Here is a 12943-nt window from a genome sequence, read left to right on the forward strand (position 1 = left end):
CAGGTCCAACCACCCCTGTGGAGGACACTCCGGCCAGGAAGAGGCAGCACCGAGGACCCTTGACAACTGTCCAGAACAAGCTGCCTCGGGAGGAACCCTCCTGGCCCCAGGCCGTCAAGCTCAGAGGTGCCTCACCAGGGCCCTGGGTAGACCCACTTCACAGCCAGGCAAGTTGTGTGCACCAGGCCACCTGGTTTCACAGGCCCTGGGGACAGTTGGAAGGCAGGACAGCTTCCCTGGAGACAGCTGAGGAGCAGCAGAAGGCCCCCAGGAATAGGGGGGAGGGGTGTCCCCAGCACCCAAGCCACCCCACACCTTGGCCTGGACTTCCCAGTGAGGGCTCGGCAGAAAAACAACGCCCCTGGAGGTGAGGGAGCTCGGCGCACAGGGAGGGCCCCCAGTCTGCTCCTCCCAGCCCCCCATCCAACAGCAGGCTCCCCTGGCTCTGCCCTGGTGCACCGCTCTACCCAGCCTCAGCACTGAAAGAGGTGGAGAAGAGGCCCAATCCATCCAGCCGAAGGAGTGACCGTCCTTAGCTGTATCCTCCCTCCCACTCCAGGAAGCCTGCCTCGGGACCCTGGCAGGGCCGCTTCTGGGCTGCCTCCCGACTCAGGAAAGCACAGCTGGTGGTTTGGGTGGTGGCCCCAGAGGTCACCTCCATCCCATAACACTCAGCAGAACCCTTCTTTCTGGCCAATGTGCGGAGGGGCCTCCACCAACCCGGAAGCATCTCTGCTGCTGCGAGGACCCCCACGCCCCCAGGCAGCCCGCCAGGTCGGCACACAGGCCCTCTGTGCATCCTGCAGTCCACAGAAGCCTCGCTCTGCTCTGGGCCCAGCACAGCCACGGAGCCTCCTGGGGACACAATGAACTTCAGAAGACAAGAGCCAGCCAACTGTACCCAACCCTGGTGGGGCCTGACGAGGCGGGGTGCTCTGAGTAGTGGCCTGCACTGTCCACCTTGCTAGACGCCCAGGGTGTCCCAGGCCATCTAGGTGTAGTGGGCTCTTCCCTGGGGGACAGTGGGGTGGGGTGGGGGGCTTGTATTGGTGAGTAGGTCCTGGGCCCTCTGCCCCTGCAGGGCACGAATAATATACAAACCTGCCCAAATCCTGCAGAGGGGCTGGGCTCTGGGGGAGAACTAACTTTCTTTCTTTCTCTCTCTCTCTCTCTCTCTTTTTTTTTTTTTTTTCCTTTTCAGTGCTAGGAATGGAACCCAGATAAGAGCTCTATCACCGAGCCACCGGGGAGACCTTTACTCCAATGTGGGGTGAAAGAAGAGGAACATGCTCCCATGGAGCACAGGGCAGTAGGGGGTCAGACCCATGGCTTCTGGCAGCCTGTGCCAATCTACAACGATCTCAAAACGCGAGGCCCTGCAGGCCACAGCCAGGACGGCCAGCACCTCCCCTGTGGCCTCACTGGGGACTCCCACCTCCCGGGAGGAAGGCCCGTTCAGAGCAAGCAGGCATCTGTAGGGGAGGATGCAGACTCCCCGGCCTAGGCTGCTAACCAGGCACCATCCGGGCCTGACCAGAACAGGCGATAGAATGGGGCACGTCTGGCTTGAAGCCTAAGTCCAGTGGGGCCCCAGCCTGGACTGTAGGCCCCAGGCTAGAAGAAATCTGTAGCTGCCCACCTGCCCTGGGGCTGCCACACTCAACTGCCCAGCCCCGGTGGACAGATTACCGACAGCTGCTGCACCAGACCCTAGAGCTGCAGGGGAGAGTGCCACCTGGTCTGGCCCCTGCCACCTCACGGAGGCTGGAACACACAGCCCGTGGCCTCTGCCGTCTGGCTCTCCAGTCAGCCAAGTCTGAGGCTACCCCATGAGGCTCCTAGAGGGGGATGTGAGGGAGGGGACGGCCAACCTGTGGGGACACCCCAGGAGCTGGCCCTACCCAGCACTCACTCTGCCTAAGGCCAGGGAGACGGAGGCCCGGGGCAGAAGCATGGTACAGTCCATACGATGCTGGGGCTCAGCCTCCCCCTGGAGGATGAAGATGCTCTCTTCCCCCTGGATGATGATGTAAGCTCCTCTTACAGAGAAGCTTCAGGGAAAAACACATCGAAGCCCTGGCTTCTCCCCCAGCCTCTCACTTCCAGTAACAGTGTTGTTTCCGCTCACCAACAACCGAAACTGAGAGGAAATGGTGGGAGGCGGGTCCCCAGCCCACGGAGCAGTCCCAGTAGTTCAGTTCAGTCCTGGACAGATCTTTCCAGCCCTGGCCACCCACCTTCCTCCCCAGCCAGGCAGCCTCGGAGAGGACAGGGACAGAGATTCAGCTGCTCCCCGTGTCACCTGGCCAGGCCTGGTCTGTGGACAAAAGGTCTAGAGCCAGGATGCTCTAAGCCAGCAGGGAAGAAGCTCCTCCCTTCTCAAACGTATCTCCCAGTGACCCTGGGGCCACAGGGACACCTGGGGCAGGGAATGGGACCACGCTCACGCCTGTGCCCCTGGGCTTGACCAAGTGTGAACGTTTCCCAGGTAGGGCCAGGTCTCTTGCTGGGGCAGCTCCCCGGGTAGGTCCCGTGGTCTGGGCTGTGACTCACCTAGGACTGTCCTGGGCGAAGAAGCCAGAGGCCAGGAACCAGCCGCTTCCTCAGTTCCAAAGCCTCATCTAGGGGTTGCAGTCGAGTCTCCCCGACCCTCTGGCCACCTGTCCTCATGCAGCCCCATGCTCTTGAGTGGGGTGTTCACCTCTCAAATCTCCACCCGTCTCCCAGGGTCATCGTGCTCACACCAGGTGGACGGGCCTCGGGCAGGCAGGGTCCCCAGGCTTTGGCACTGCTGTGGAGTGTCTGTTCAGCAGTCAGCAGGATCCACAGATGGTGGGGGCCGCTGACCCCATTCAGAAGGACTCCCCTTCAAGCACTACAGACACACAACTAACACCCAGGCTGGTAACGGGAAAAGCTGGGAAGCCTGGTGGTGACTCTCCTGTCCAGCCATGGGGCACAGCCTGGTGGTGACTCTCCTGTCCAGCCATGGGGCACAGCCTGGTGGTGACTCTCCTGTCCAGCCATGGGGCACAGCCTGGTGGTGACTCTCCTGTCCAGCCATGGGGCACAGCCTGGTGGTGACTCTCCTGTCCAGCCATGGGGCACAGCCTGGTGGTGACTCTCCTGTCCAGCCATGGGGCACAAGGGGGAGCTGCAGCCAGCCCTAACCCTAGCCTGACCCGCTGCAGCAGTAGAATCTCCATGCCCAGGGTCTGGTCTGCCCTCTCCCTGCTGAAAACAGTGCCCACCTGGCAGATGAGGCCAGGTGAGTGACCAAGGCCAAGGGAGGCTTCTCTGGTCAGTGGCCCTCCTACCTTGGTAGAGCCAGCTTTCAGTGGTGGAAAGTCCAGGTCTGACCTCATCCCGACATGCCCCAAGCTGAGGCGCCGACTTGGTGAATTTGGGCACCACAGGTGTGGGTGTGGAGGTCCGGCCTCCCCGGCACAGACCCTGCCTCCCCCACCAAGGCCCACTTCCAGGGAATCAGAGACCTGACAGAAAGCCACCGAGCACCTGAGACCGAGGCAGAGGGTGACGGTCATCCCAGCTAACCCGCTCCAGGGCAGGAAGGCCCAGTCCCTACACCCCCGAGCACAGGGAAGAACAGGGGACATTTGTGGGGAGGGGGGACACCTCTCCAGAGGCTTCCATCCTGGGAGCAGCATCTGTTGGGGGCTACAGTAAACAAGGACTGCTGGGGTAAAACTCGGGCGGCTTCTATTCCCAGAATACCCCAGGCCTCAGAGGCACAAAGAAAGCAAAATGCCAGGTCCCTCTACCCGCCCTGCAACGGCCCCTGGGGACCACCAGGACTGTCCTCTGGGGGGGGGGGTTGTCCCACAGGGGACATGGTGCTTCCCAGAGCCCCAAGGGCAATTCAGGTCACCTGAGTGCACACAGGGAGGGCCAGGCGCTGGATGCTGGGGTGTCTGAAGCCCAGCCACACGGGCCAGGAGTCCTCACCATGCGCAGCTGGTGGCTCCAAGCTGTCCCCGAGTGCCAGCCCCACAGCTCCCAGGCCGGGCAGGGGAAGACCCAGGAGCAGGCGACAGGGCAGGCAGGAGCCCAGGTGCCCCTGGACATATCCAAAGCCTACAGCACTGCTGCCCAGCACCCGCTGTCCCTTCTGCCTGGTGCTCCTCGGCTGCCGCCCTGTCCCAGCCAGTCTAGATGCTGCTCCATGGTGGACTCACCCCGAGGCCACAGCAGGCCTGGACACCCTGGCGAGGCGCTCCCCAGCTGACCTTAGGTGTCCTCCCAGGACCTGACCTGTCCTCCTGAAGCCTGACTCTTAAGACACCTGGCTCCTTCCTGCCCATCAGGGCCTGTGAGTGCCTTGGCCATCTGCACCCCAAGGTCAGGCCCATAGTAAGCACTCAGTAAAAACTCTCTTCCTGCTTCATCCTAATTCCCACTGGCTCCTCCTTGGGCCAAGAGAGGTAGAAAGGTCTGGTGACTGGCAGGAGCTGAGGTGGATGGATGTGGGCCATGGTGGGCCCTGAGCAAGGCAGAGGTGTGGCACACCAGGCCACTCTCACTGACTGACCACCCTGATGGCCGCCTGTCTGCAGGTGGCCTCACAGGCCCAGAGATGAGAGCAGTTCTCCCAGGAAGCCATCCTGGACACCAGCCAGCCACACCACCTCCTCCTCTGGACCGAATCAGCTGACTGCACGAGGACATGCAAGCTTGTGCCCGCCTCTGACCAATGCCCCGTGGTCTTGGGCAGCTACCCCAGTCCTGGAGAATGAAACTCTGAGGGCGCCACAGCAAGGTGCTCAGCAAGGAGCCAGACAGTCCAGGAACACGTGGACTTAGGGAAACACCAGGCACGCCCAGGCCAGGGCGCAGGTGGGCCTGAGGAGTGACCACCTTTGGATGATAAAAAAGTTCTGGGACTTGCTGGGCACGGTGGTGCACGCTATAACCCAGCAACTCAGAGGCTGAGGCAGAAGGATAGAGAGTCAGCAACTTTGTGAGACCCTGTCCCCAAATAAAAAACTAAAATGGCTAGGTATGCAGCTCAGTGGTAGAGCACCCCTGGGTTCAGTTCTCATACCCCAAAAAATAAGTTCTGGCACTAGACAATATTGATGGTTGTACAAACTTGGGAACATACTAAATGCCACTGAATTCTGCACTTCTGATGGTTAAATGGCAACTTTACAATATGTATGATTCACCTCCCCCAAGCCCCATCCCCCAGATCAGCCCCAGTCCCCTTGGGATTTTAAAAGCCGGGCTGGGGGCGGCAAGGCCACCTGAAAGGGGCATCCCACTGCCTTCCACTTGGTCTTGTACACCCAGGCCAGGCATTCCCCAGCTCTGCCCTCCCCAGCAAAGGTGACCCCAGCCTGGAAGCTGGGGGTTGAGCACCAAGTGGGAGCCCAGAGCAGCCCAGCCTGGCACACCCTGCCTTGCTGCACGGTCCAGCCTGACTCCTGGCCACTGCCAGTACCCTCACACCCGCAGGCTGTCCCAGGACACCAGGGCACAGCTCAGGTCAGTGGGGGAAATCAGGGCCCAGAGAGGAGACGCGAGCTGAGGGGCAAAACTGACCAGAGCCAGCCAGGTGGCCGGTGCAGGGCATGCCCACCAGAGGGTCCCACCTGGGAAAGAAGGATGAGTGGGCAAGCCCCGGCTCAGCAGGGATGCCCCAGAGCCAGCGGCTTGTTACAGCTGGTGATGCTTCTTGTTCAGTCTCTGGCACAGGTCCAGGAGGCTCTGGACGCACCTGCACAAGGACCTGGCACAAGCTGACTGCGCCCCAGCCCTGCGTCCAGCCACTTGACCTCAGCCTCAGTTCCCCACCTGTGGTGGGGATGAGACAGACCTAGGCCAGCCCCAGGGAGTGACCACGCCACACGTGCCGCAGGTCAGAAGGCTAGATGAAAGCGTGGAGCCTTCACCCAATGTTCTGAGGCCAGCTCAGTCGACCTTCAAAGCCACATCCTCTACTATTTATAGCACAACATGGGACGGGAAAGGTCCCCTCAACACACCAGGGTAGCACAACCCCTCAGCCCATCCTGGAGCTGCCCAGTGGGCCTGGCCATCCACAGGCCCCCCACGGGGACCAAAGCCAGTCCTGGCTCACAGGAGCTTTGTGTGACCTGGCCATGGCACCCTGTAAGACCCTTCCACTGCCACCCCAGCTCTGGGGTCACAGCCCTGGACTCCATGCCCCTAGGCATAGAGGGCTCAGCGCCCTGAGACACTTCCCACCCATCCCACCCTCTTCCTGCTGAGGTCACAGTTCTCCCGCGCTCTGTTCAATGGAAAAAGTGCTGGCTGCTGCTCCTGGCTGGCCACCCCCAGACCCACCTTCCTCACAAGACCAGCCCCTGCCCTGGCCAGCCTCTGGTGTCTCCCCACGGTTCCACACCTGGCCAGTGACACCACGTGAGGTGGCTTCTCTAAACCCTGAAGACCAGGTGGCAGACAGGAGGGCCTTGACTGTCTCTGCTCTTGTCCCTGAGGTAGGACTGGAAGGAACCCGCCTCCCAGAACCGCAGGTGACTCAGTGGAACAACAGCAACCCAGGTGACAGAGACGCCTAGAACAAGGTTCCATTCAGTCCCTCCCTGGCCCCAGTCACTTCCTTTGTGGCCCTGTCCCTCTCTTAAAGGGAAGTCACACCCCCAGCCCTGCTTCCTCCAGAGGAGCAGGCGGCCAGCAGGGCAGGGAAGGCCCCCAGGGACTGCAGGGCCTGGCACGCGGGCCCAGCATCAGCTTCTTTGGGCCTCATCCTGACTCCCTGGCCTGTTGTGGAGGGCATTATGGGGCTGCTGGGGGCACCTCAGGGCACCCCCTACACATCACGTGCACATGCTGGTTGCCTCTCCTGTCCCCAGCTGAAAAGCCAACTCTGCAGGGGCTGGGATGCACCCGCCCTGTCCCTGCCACCCAGGCAGCAGGCAGTCAAAGGCGCCTCTGGAAGGAAGCACCCAGGGCTGCCCGCTGGAGCCATCAGGGAACGGAACCCTTAGAATCACCAAGCTCCTCCCCAACCGGGGCCCCAGACCGCACCCACCACCCAGCACTCTTCAGAACTCTGAAGTAACTCACTAGTCAACCCACGGTCCAGAAGGAGGCCTCGGCACAGCCCGTCAGCTCACACAGAGAGGGCGGGGGAAACAGACTCGCGGAGCGCCTACAGCACCAAGACATCAACTGTGTATCAATCCTGATTTAAAGGTAGGGAAACTGAGGCTCAGGCCACCTGATGACCCAAGGTCATGGAGCAAGTGGGCTGCACAGCTCAGATGCAGGGTGGTCCAAAGCTAAGGCCCCTACCAGCCACCAGCCACCCTTCCCAGCACTTCTGTGACCACCTGGAAGACATCTCCATAAAATTCTGACTTGGGTGCAGGCAAGACAGTATCTTAACCTCCCCTGTGCCTCTGACCCCTGCCCAGGCCAGGCAACACAGTAATCCTTGGCCAATGAATGCATGCTCACCTAAGCAAACAAGGGTCTCTCCAGCAAGTTCACCCCCCATCACACAAAAGAAGGAAGTGCCCACCCCACCACCCCTCTCAACAGTCATGCGGCTGGCAAGCAGGCTGGAGGGGCCAAGGGCCACAGTGAGCCCTGCACCTGCCCAAAGGGCCACCAATCTCCCCATTGCAGCTACCAGGGATACCACACAGAGCAGGTGCGCAGAGACTGTGCCCCACCCACAGAATGTACAGCCCATGGCCACTGGAAGACCAGGCCTCTGTGACACTAGGACCTTTGGGGAAGGCATCTGGCACCAAGGGAATCCACTTTTCCAGCCCTGAGTCCTGCAACCCCAAGCAGCTATGTCTGAGGAAGGTTCCTTTTCCTGGGTGGAAAAAGATGATTCACCAGGTTATTACCATGGCAGCTTCGACTCCACATTTTCCAGATCCTCCTAAGAGTAGGTGACACCCAAAGCCAAGAATTTCACAAGGGTTGCAACTGGGTACTACAGAGCCAGGATGCTCCAGAGAGGAAGCCTGTATGCACAGGCCAACAGGACTGTGGGGGCTCTCATGTGTCCAAGCCCAGAGAGGGAGCTGCACCCCTCTGGAGTGGCCCCGATGCCCCCAACTGCAGTGTGAGTCTCAGACCTGCGCTTCTCCATGGCCCTGGCCTCCAACTCTGCTACAGAGGCCAGCACTTCCATCCCATCTAATGGGATTTGTGGGGTGTGCACAATGGGACCTCTGTGGGCAGAGCTCGGCCAAGTGCCAGGCCAAACTGAGGCAGGCTTCCTTTTGCCAAGAAGGAAGGACCACTGGCCCCAGTGGAAGAAGCGAGACCAGGCACCAAACCCTTGCCAATGGCCAGCTTGGGTCATGAGGGGCCTTTCAGAAAACTTTCCCAGATTAGAAATGGGAGAGAGCCCACAGCCCCATGGCTGAGTTGGCTTGAAGGGTCTTAGCCCACATGCTAGGCAGCGGGGTACTCAGGGGCCATAGCAGTCTGCACCTCAAGGCATAGCCCCTTTGGCCAGGGCAGCATGTGGGACCCCAGCCTCTGTGCTCTCCAGGTCAAGCTATGCCAACCCTTGGTGGCGCCAAAAAGGGACCACCCCTCCTTCCCCAGCACAGTGGCCCTGGTTCCCTGCACAGGCTGCGAGGCAGGCAGAGGAGGTGGCGGGAAGGGGTTTGTGCGTTCTGGGAAGCCACGCATAATTAATCACACGGCATTAATCCGCCTCCCAACAATAGCCACTGCCCTTCCACTGAATCCCAGCTGTCGCCGCTGAATGGAAGGAAACAAGATTTAGGGCATCAAGCGTCCATGAGGCTTCCACAGGGGGAGAAAGGGGCCCCAAAAAAGCAAAAAAAAAAAAAGTGGTGTGCATTCATTAGCGCCCGACAAAGACACAATCGGCTTTGTCCAATAAACTGCTCACAGACCTGCCTAATTGGCTTCAGTTGGGGAGGCAGGCACAGGGGTGGGGGCTGCTGCACACAGGCTGGGCGGTGGAGGCAGGGGCTCTGGTGTTGCCAAGGCAATCGGCCTCCAGCAGTTGGAATGAGGGTACACGGCCGGCTGGAGCCATTTCTTGCCTGCAGCCTCCAGGGAAGGGGAGGCCTCAGCCTGGGTACCTCCTCATTATTCTTGTCAGGGATGAACTCAAGTTGAAGGGCAGCAGCCACAGCAGAGAAACTTCCTGAGGACGGCTGGTGCTTGTAAGCAGCCAGGCAGGCAGCGGGTCCCCACAGGACTTCCCAGGCCACTACAGACGACCCCCTGGCCCTGAGACATGCCCATCTCACAGCTGAGGACTTGGGAAAGGGCCATAATCAGGAGGGTGGAGTTTGCAGGGGCCAGGACAGAAACCAGACCCTGAGACCTCAAACCCCACAACCCAGGCAGATGGCACCCACAGAGGGATTCCAACTTCTCCACCTCACCCCAAGCCCAAAGGCAGGTTTTGGTTTGAAACCATCAATTTCCTGCAGAGTGGCTCACCTGCCCAGAGAAAGCGTCCCCTGCCCAGCAAAGACGCTACCAGTCGACAGGGTGGTGGGGGCTGGCCCTCTGCAACTGCTCCAGGTTCGCCCCAAGTTTCCGTTTCTTGGGGACTTTTAGAAGAAATGGGGTGCTGGGGATTCCCTACTCGTGCCTCAGCAGCCCAAGGTGGCCCAGGGAGCGCGTCAACTCCAGCAGCCAAAGCAGCTCTACTCGGCATAATTGCTGGTGATTAAGTAATTGCCAGACTTTGTCCAGTAAAAGTTGGCACGTGACCGTGCCCAGCCTCTGGGCTGTCTCCAGAAGACAATGGCCCAGTGTTCTGTCCCCAGAAGGCAGGGGCTCTGCTCCTGACAAAAGCAACAGGTCCCGCAGGACGATACTCACACACAGGCCTCCTCGGTGCTGTTGACCACTTGGCACCTGCCGCCGTTCAGGCAGGCTCCCCCTGGCTGGGAGCACCTCAGACCTGGGGGAGAGGCAGGGGAGATGTCAGTGGGCTTCTGGGGGCAGGTCCACCCCTTTTACCCTGGGAATGGGATCCACCACCAGCCACAGACCCTCAGACACTGCTGTGTCATGGGGTTGCTGGGGCTAGCATCCCAGGAAAGCCCCTTGTGAAACCCAGGGGGCTTCAATATTCTGGCCAGAGTGTTGTGGTCAAAAATGGGAGTGAGTGTGGGGAGCAGGCTGGCTAGGCAGCAGGTGAACAGGTCACACGGGCAAGGGGGAAAAACGGTCTGATCCACCACCTGGACAGCAATGGAAAATACTGAGATGACTGGGGCCATTCTCCCAAACTTTGCAATGCTTCAGGGTGGGAGGGGTGTGTATGTGTGTGTGTGTGTGTGTGTGTGTTCACTGGAGAGCCTGGCAGAGGCTCTCTGGGACCCCAATCAGCCACCGGGATTGTCGCTGTTCAAACTGCAATCTGCAAGGAGGCCGCCGGAGGGGGGTGGACACACTCAGCTCCCCGCTCGTGGGAAAATGCGACAGCTGCGGAGCTCGCTGGCCCGCCCGCCAACAAAGCGCGGGCCGGGAATCAGAGCGGCGCATTGTCGCGCCAGGGCCGCCTCCTGGGGCACCGGGCTGCACCGGGGGACCTGCCCCGCCTCCCAGGACACCCAATACCTGCTCCTAGGGGCGGCCCCCACACCCACGGAGAGGGATGAAGAGCCCCTATTTGGAAGGAATTCGACCCCTCTTAGGAAGGGATCATTAATCAAGCCCCTCCCTCCCCAGCTTATGGGCTACAGAAATTAAGGCCCTGTGTTGGGGCAGTAACGGGGAGTTACGTCGTGGAACCCTACTTTCTGGAAGAGGACACACTATTCCCCCCTCCGACTTCTTGGGAAAGAGTGAAATCAATCACCATTAGCTCCCGGGGACCCCTCCCTGTGAGACTGGCAGAGAAATAACTGCCCCCTTCCCACGTACCACTGTGTCCCCTCAAACTTCCAAACTTCAGCTCAGCAAAGGGAAGGTCCAAGTCAGTCCACCTGACGCGGCCCTTTCGCACACGTCCCTCCCTCAAACTGTCTGAGCGGGGCGGGGTACCGCAATCTGGCGGTGGGGAAGACCGGGGACAAGGCCACCAGGAGCTGGGGACACAGCCGTCCGCCGCTCCCCACCCGCCTAGCGCCCCGCGCGGGTCAGAGCGAGCGAGCGCAGAGCCCAGGACCCCACACTGCGCGCCCCGACATCCGCCCCTGGCGCGGGCCGGACGCAGAGAAGAAAGAAAATAAATGGCCCCAAGAAGCAACAGGAAACCAAAACCTACTCGATTCAAATCGAAAAGTAGTAGGCAGCCCGCCCGCCCGCCCCCGCGGTGAGCCCCACGCGAAGCTGCTGAAGGGCTAGCCAGGGTGAGGCCTCCGGAACCCCACGCCGGGCTTCAAAGCCGGCTTTGAGCGCGACTCCACGCGCGGACAACGGGAGTCCGCCCGAAAAAGAACCGGAGAGGAGGGTCGGTCCTCCCCCGCAGGACTCCAACTCCCTTGCCTCAGGCCGTCCGCTCCCCACTCCCAGCCACCCGGGGCGCACACGGGACTCTGCCAAAGTTTCCGAAGGGCGCGGGAAGTTGCTGGCTCCCGGGTGGGCGGGTGCCTACCTCTTGCGGCGAGTGCGGGCAGCAGCGCCAGGCAGAGCAGGGGCGCCAGGAGCGGCGGCATGCCTGCCCGCCCGCTGCCCGCTGCCGGGGCAGAGGCCTCCTGAGCTGGGCCGGCGGGGTTCGGATGCACACGCGCGCGCTGGACAGTCCCGCAGGCGGTCGCCCACTACTGCCCTCTTTCTTGGCTGGCGGGCGTGGCTGGGCTCTAGAGGTCTCTCCGGCGGGGCTCCGCACCCCGGCTCGTTCCTTCACTGCGCTCGCGCCCGCGCCCCGCGACGCGCGCCCCGCGCCCCTATGCTCCCTCCCGCGGCCGAGGCACTAGTGAGGCGCTGAACTGCTGAGCGCTCCGCCCCCGCTGCTCCGACCCCGCCCCGCCCCGCCCCGCCCCCGCGGCCCGCCCCGCCCCCGATCCCTCCGCACCCCAAACCCCCGCGTCGTTGGTGTCCTTCCCAGTGTCCCTGCCGGCCCTTCGGTTTCTCCACTGGGCTTAGTGTTAGGACCCCGGCCCTCAGGGGTTAGGAGCCATGGAGGTGCGGAAGGGGTCAGGAACAGGCGCCTGGGGACTATTTCTTGTTCGAAAGTTTTCAGAAGCCAAAAGTTTGAGCTGAGGCTGCGGAAGGATCCGGCTGAGTTGTCGCCACCCTTGGCGACAATTTGCATCTCAATAGAGGATCGGGTAGAGTGAGAAAGACGTAGCTTTACGAACTGTGTCCAGCAGGGTGCTAGGTCCGGGGACATAGGAGGGAGAAGCCAAGATCACGTTTTGGGGAATCCAAGGCTGGGTGTAGAAGTCATCCCCAGAACAGCCATGAGTGTGTCCCTGGCCCAGGGGCTCCACTCCCGGGAGCCCGGTGGCCGCGGCTTTAAGCTTATGGAGGATCGAGGCCAGTAACCCCTAGCTGTGACTTCCGGAGCACTTGACCCTGAGAGATGGTGGCTGCGCCCGGTCTCCTTAGAGGCAGCTTAGGGCGCCTGAAGTGAATAGCCCACGACAAGTGCCTCGCCAGATTGTACAGCTGCTCCCCCAGCAGGGACCCATGTCTAGATGCACTTTGGTCAATGTCCTACCTACCCCTGCCTCCCGGACGCCGCCTACCTAAAGTGGCCCCGGAAAGTGCCTGGGTGAGACAAACCCAAACCCGGTGTAAGAACGACTCAGCCTCTCCCACGTGCTCTTTTCGGATGATTTATTTCTCCACAGAGATGCCAGTCTTGGGCATCCTGTGCCAAACCCAATTAAGCATTGGGCTTTCAAAATGTCTGCCATAGTCCCTGTGCAGCCAAAGTTCACTGGAGCTGGGACAGACAGGGCTCCCCATCCCAACACTGGGTGGTGAGTGCAAAGCTGATGACTATCCAACCCCATGAGCTGGGACCCTT

General features: G+C 61.0%; 1 protein-coding gene across 3 annotated transcripts in view; it reads right to left on the minus strand.

Moving 5' to 3' along the window:
• Notch1 (notch receptor 1) overlaps positions 1-11860 on the minus strand; it is a 44038-nt gene extending 32178 nt beyond the window's left edge. For 2 of the 3 annotated variants that reach the window (XM_026395403.2, XM_026395402.2), the window contains exons 1-2: positions 11564-11860; positions 9841-9922 (exon numbers count right to left, since the gene is read on the minus strand). In XM_026395403.2, coding sequence (XP_026251188.2) covers positions 9841-9922; positions 11564-11624 — 143 coding nt within the window. In that variant the 5' untranslated portion in view covers positions 11625-11860. Of the gene's footprint in view, positions 1-9840; positions 9923-11563 lie in introns of those variants that run through there. The other variant, XM_077797185.1, reaches the window with a different exon arrangement.
• Between the last annotated feature and the right edge of the window lie 1083 nt (positions 11861-12943).

This window comes from Urocitellus parryii, chromosome 4 (genome assembly GCF_045843805.1).
Source record: "Urocitellus parryii isolate mUroPar1 chromosome 4, mUroPar1.hap1, whole genome shotgun sequence".
Lineage (NCBI taxonomy): Eukaryota > Metazoa > Chordata > Mammalia > Rodentia > Sciuridae > Urocitellus > Urocitellus parryii.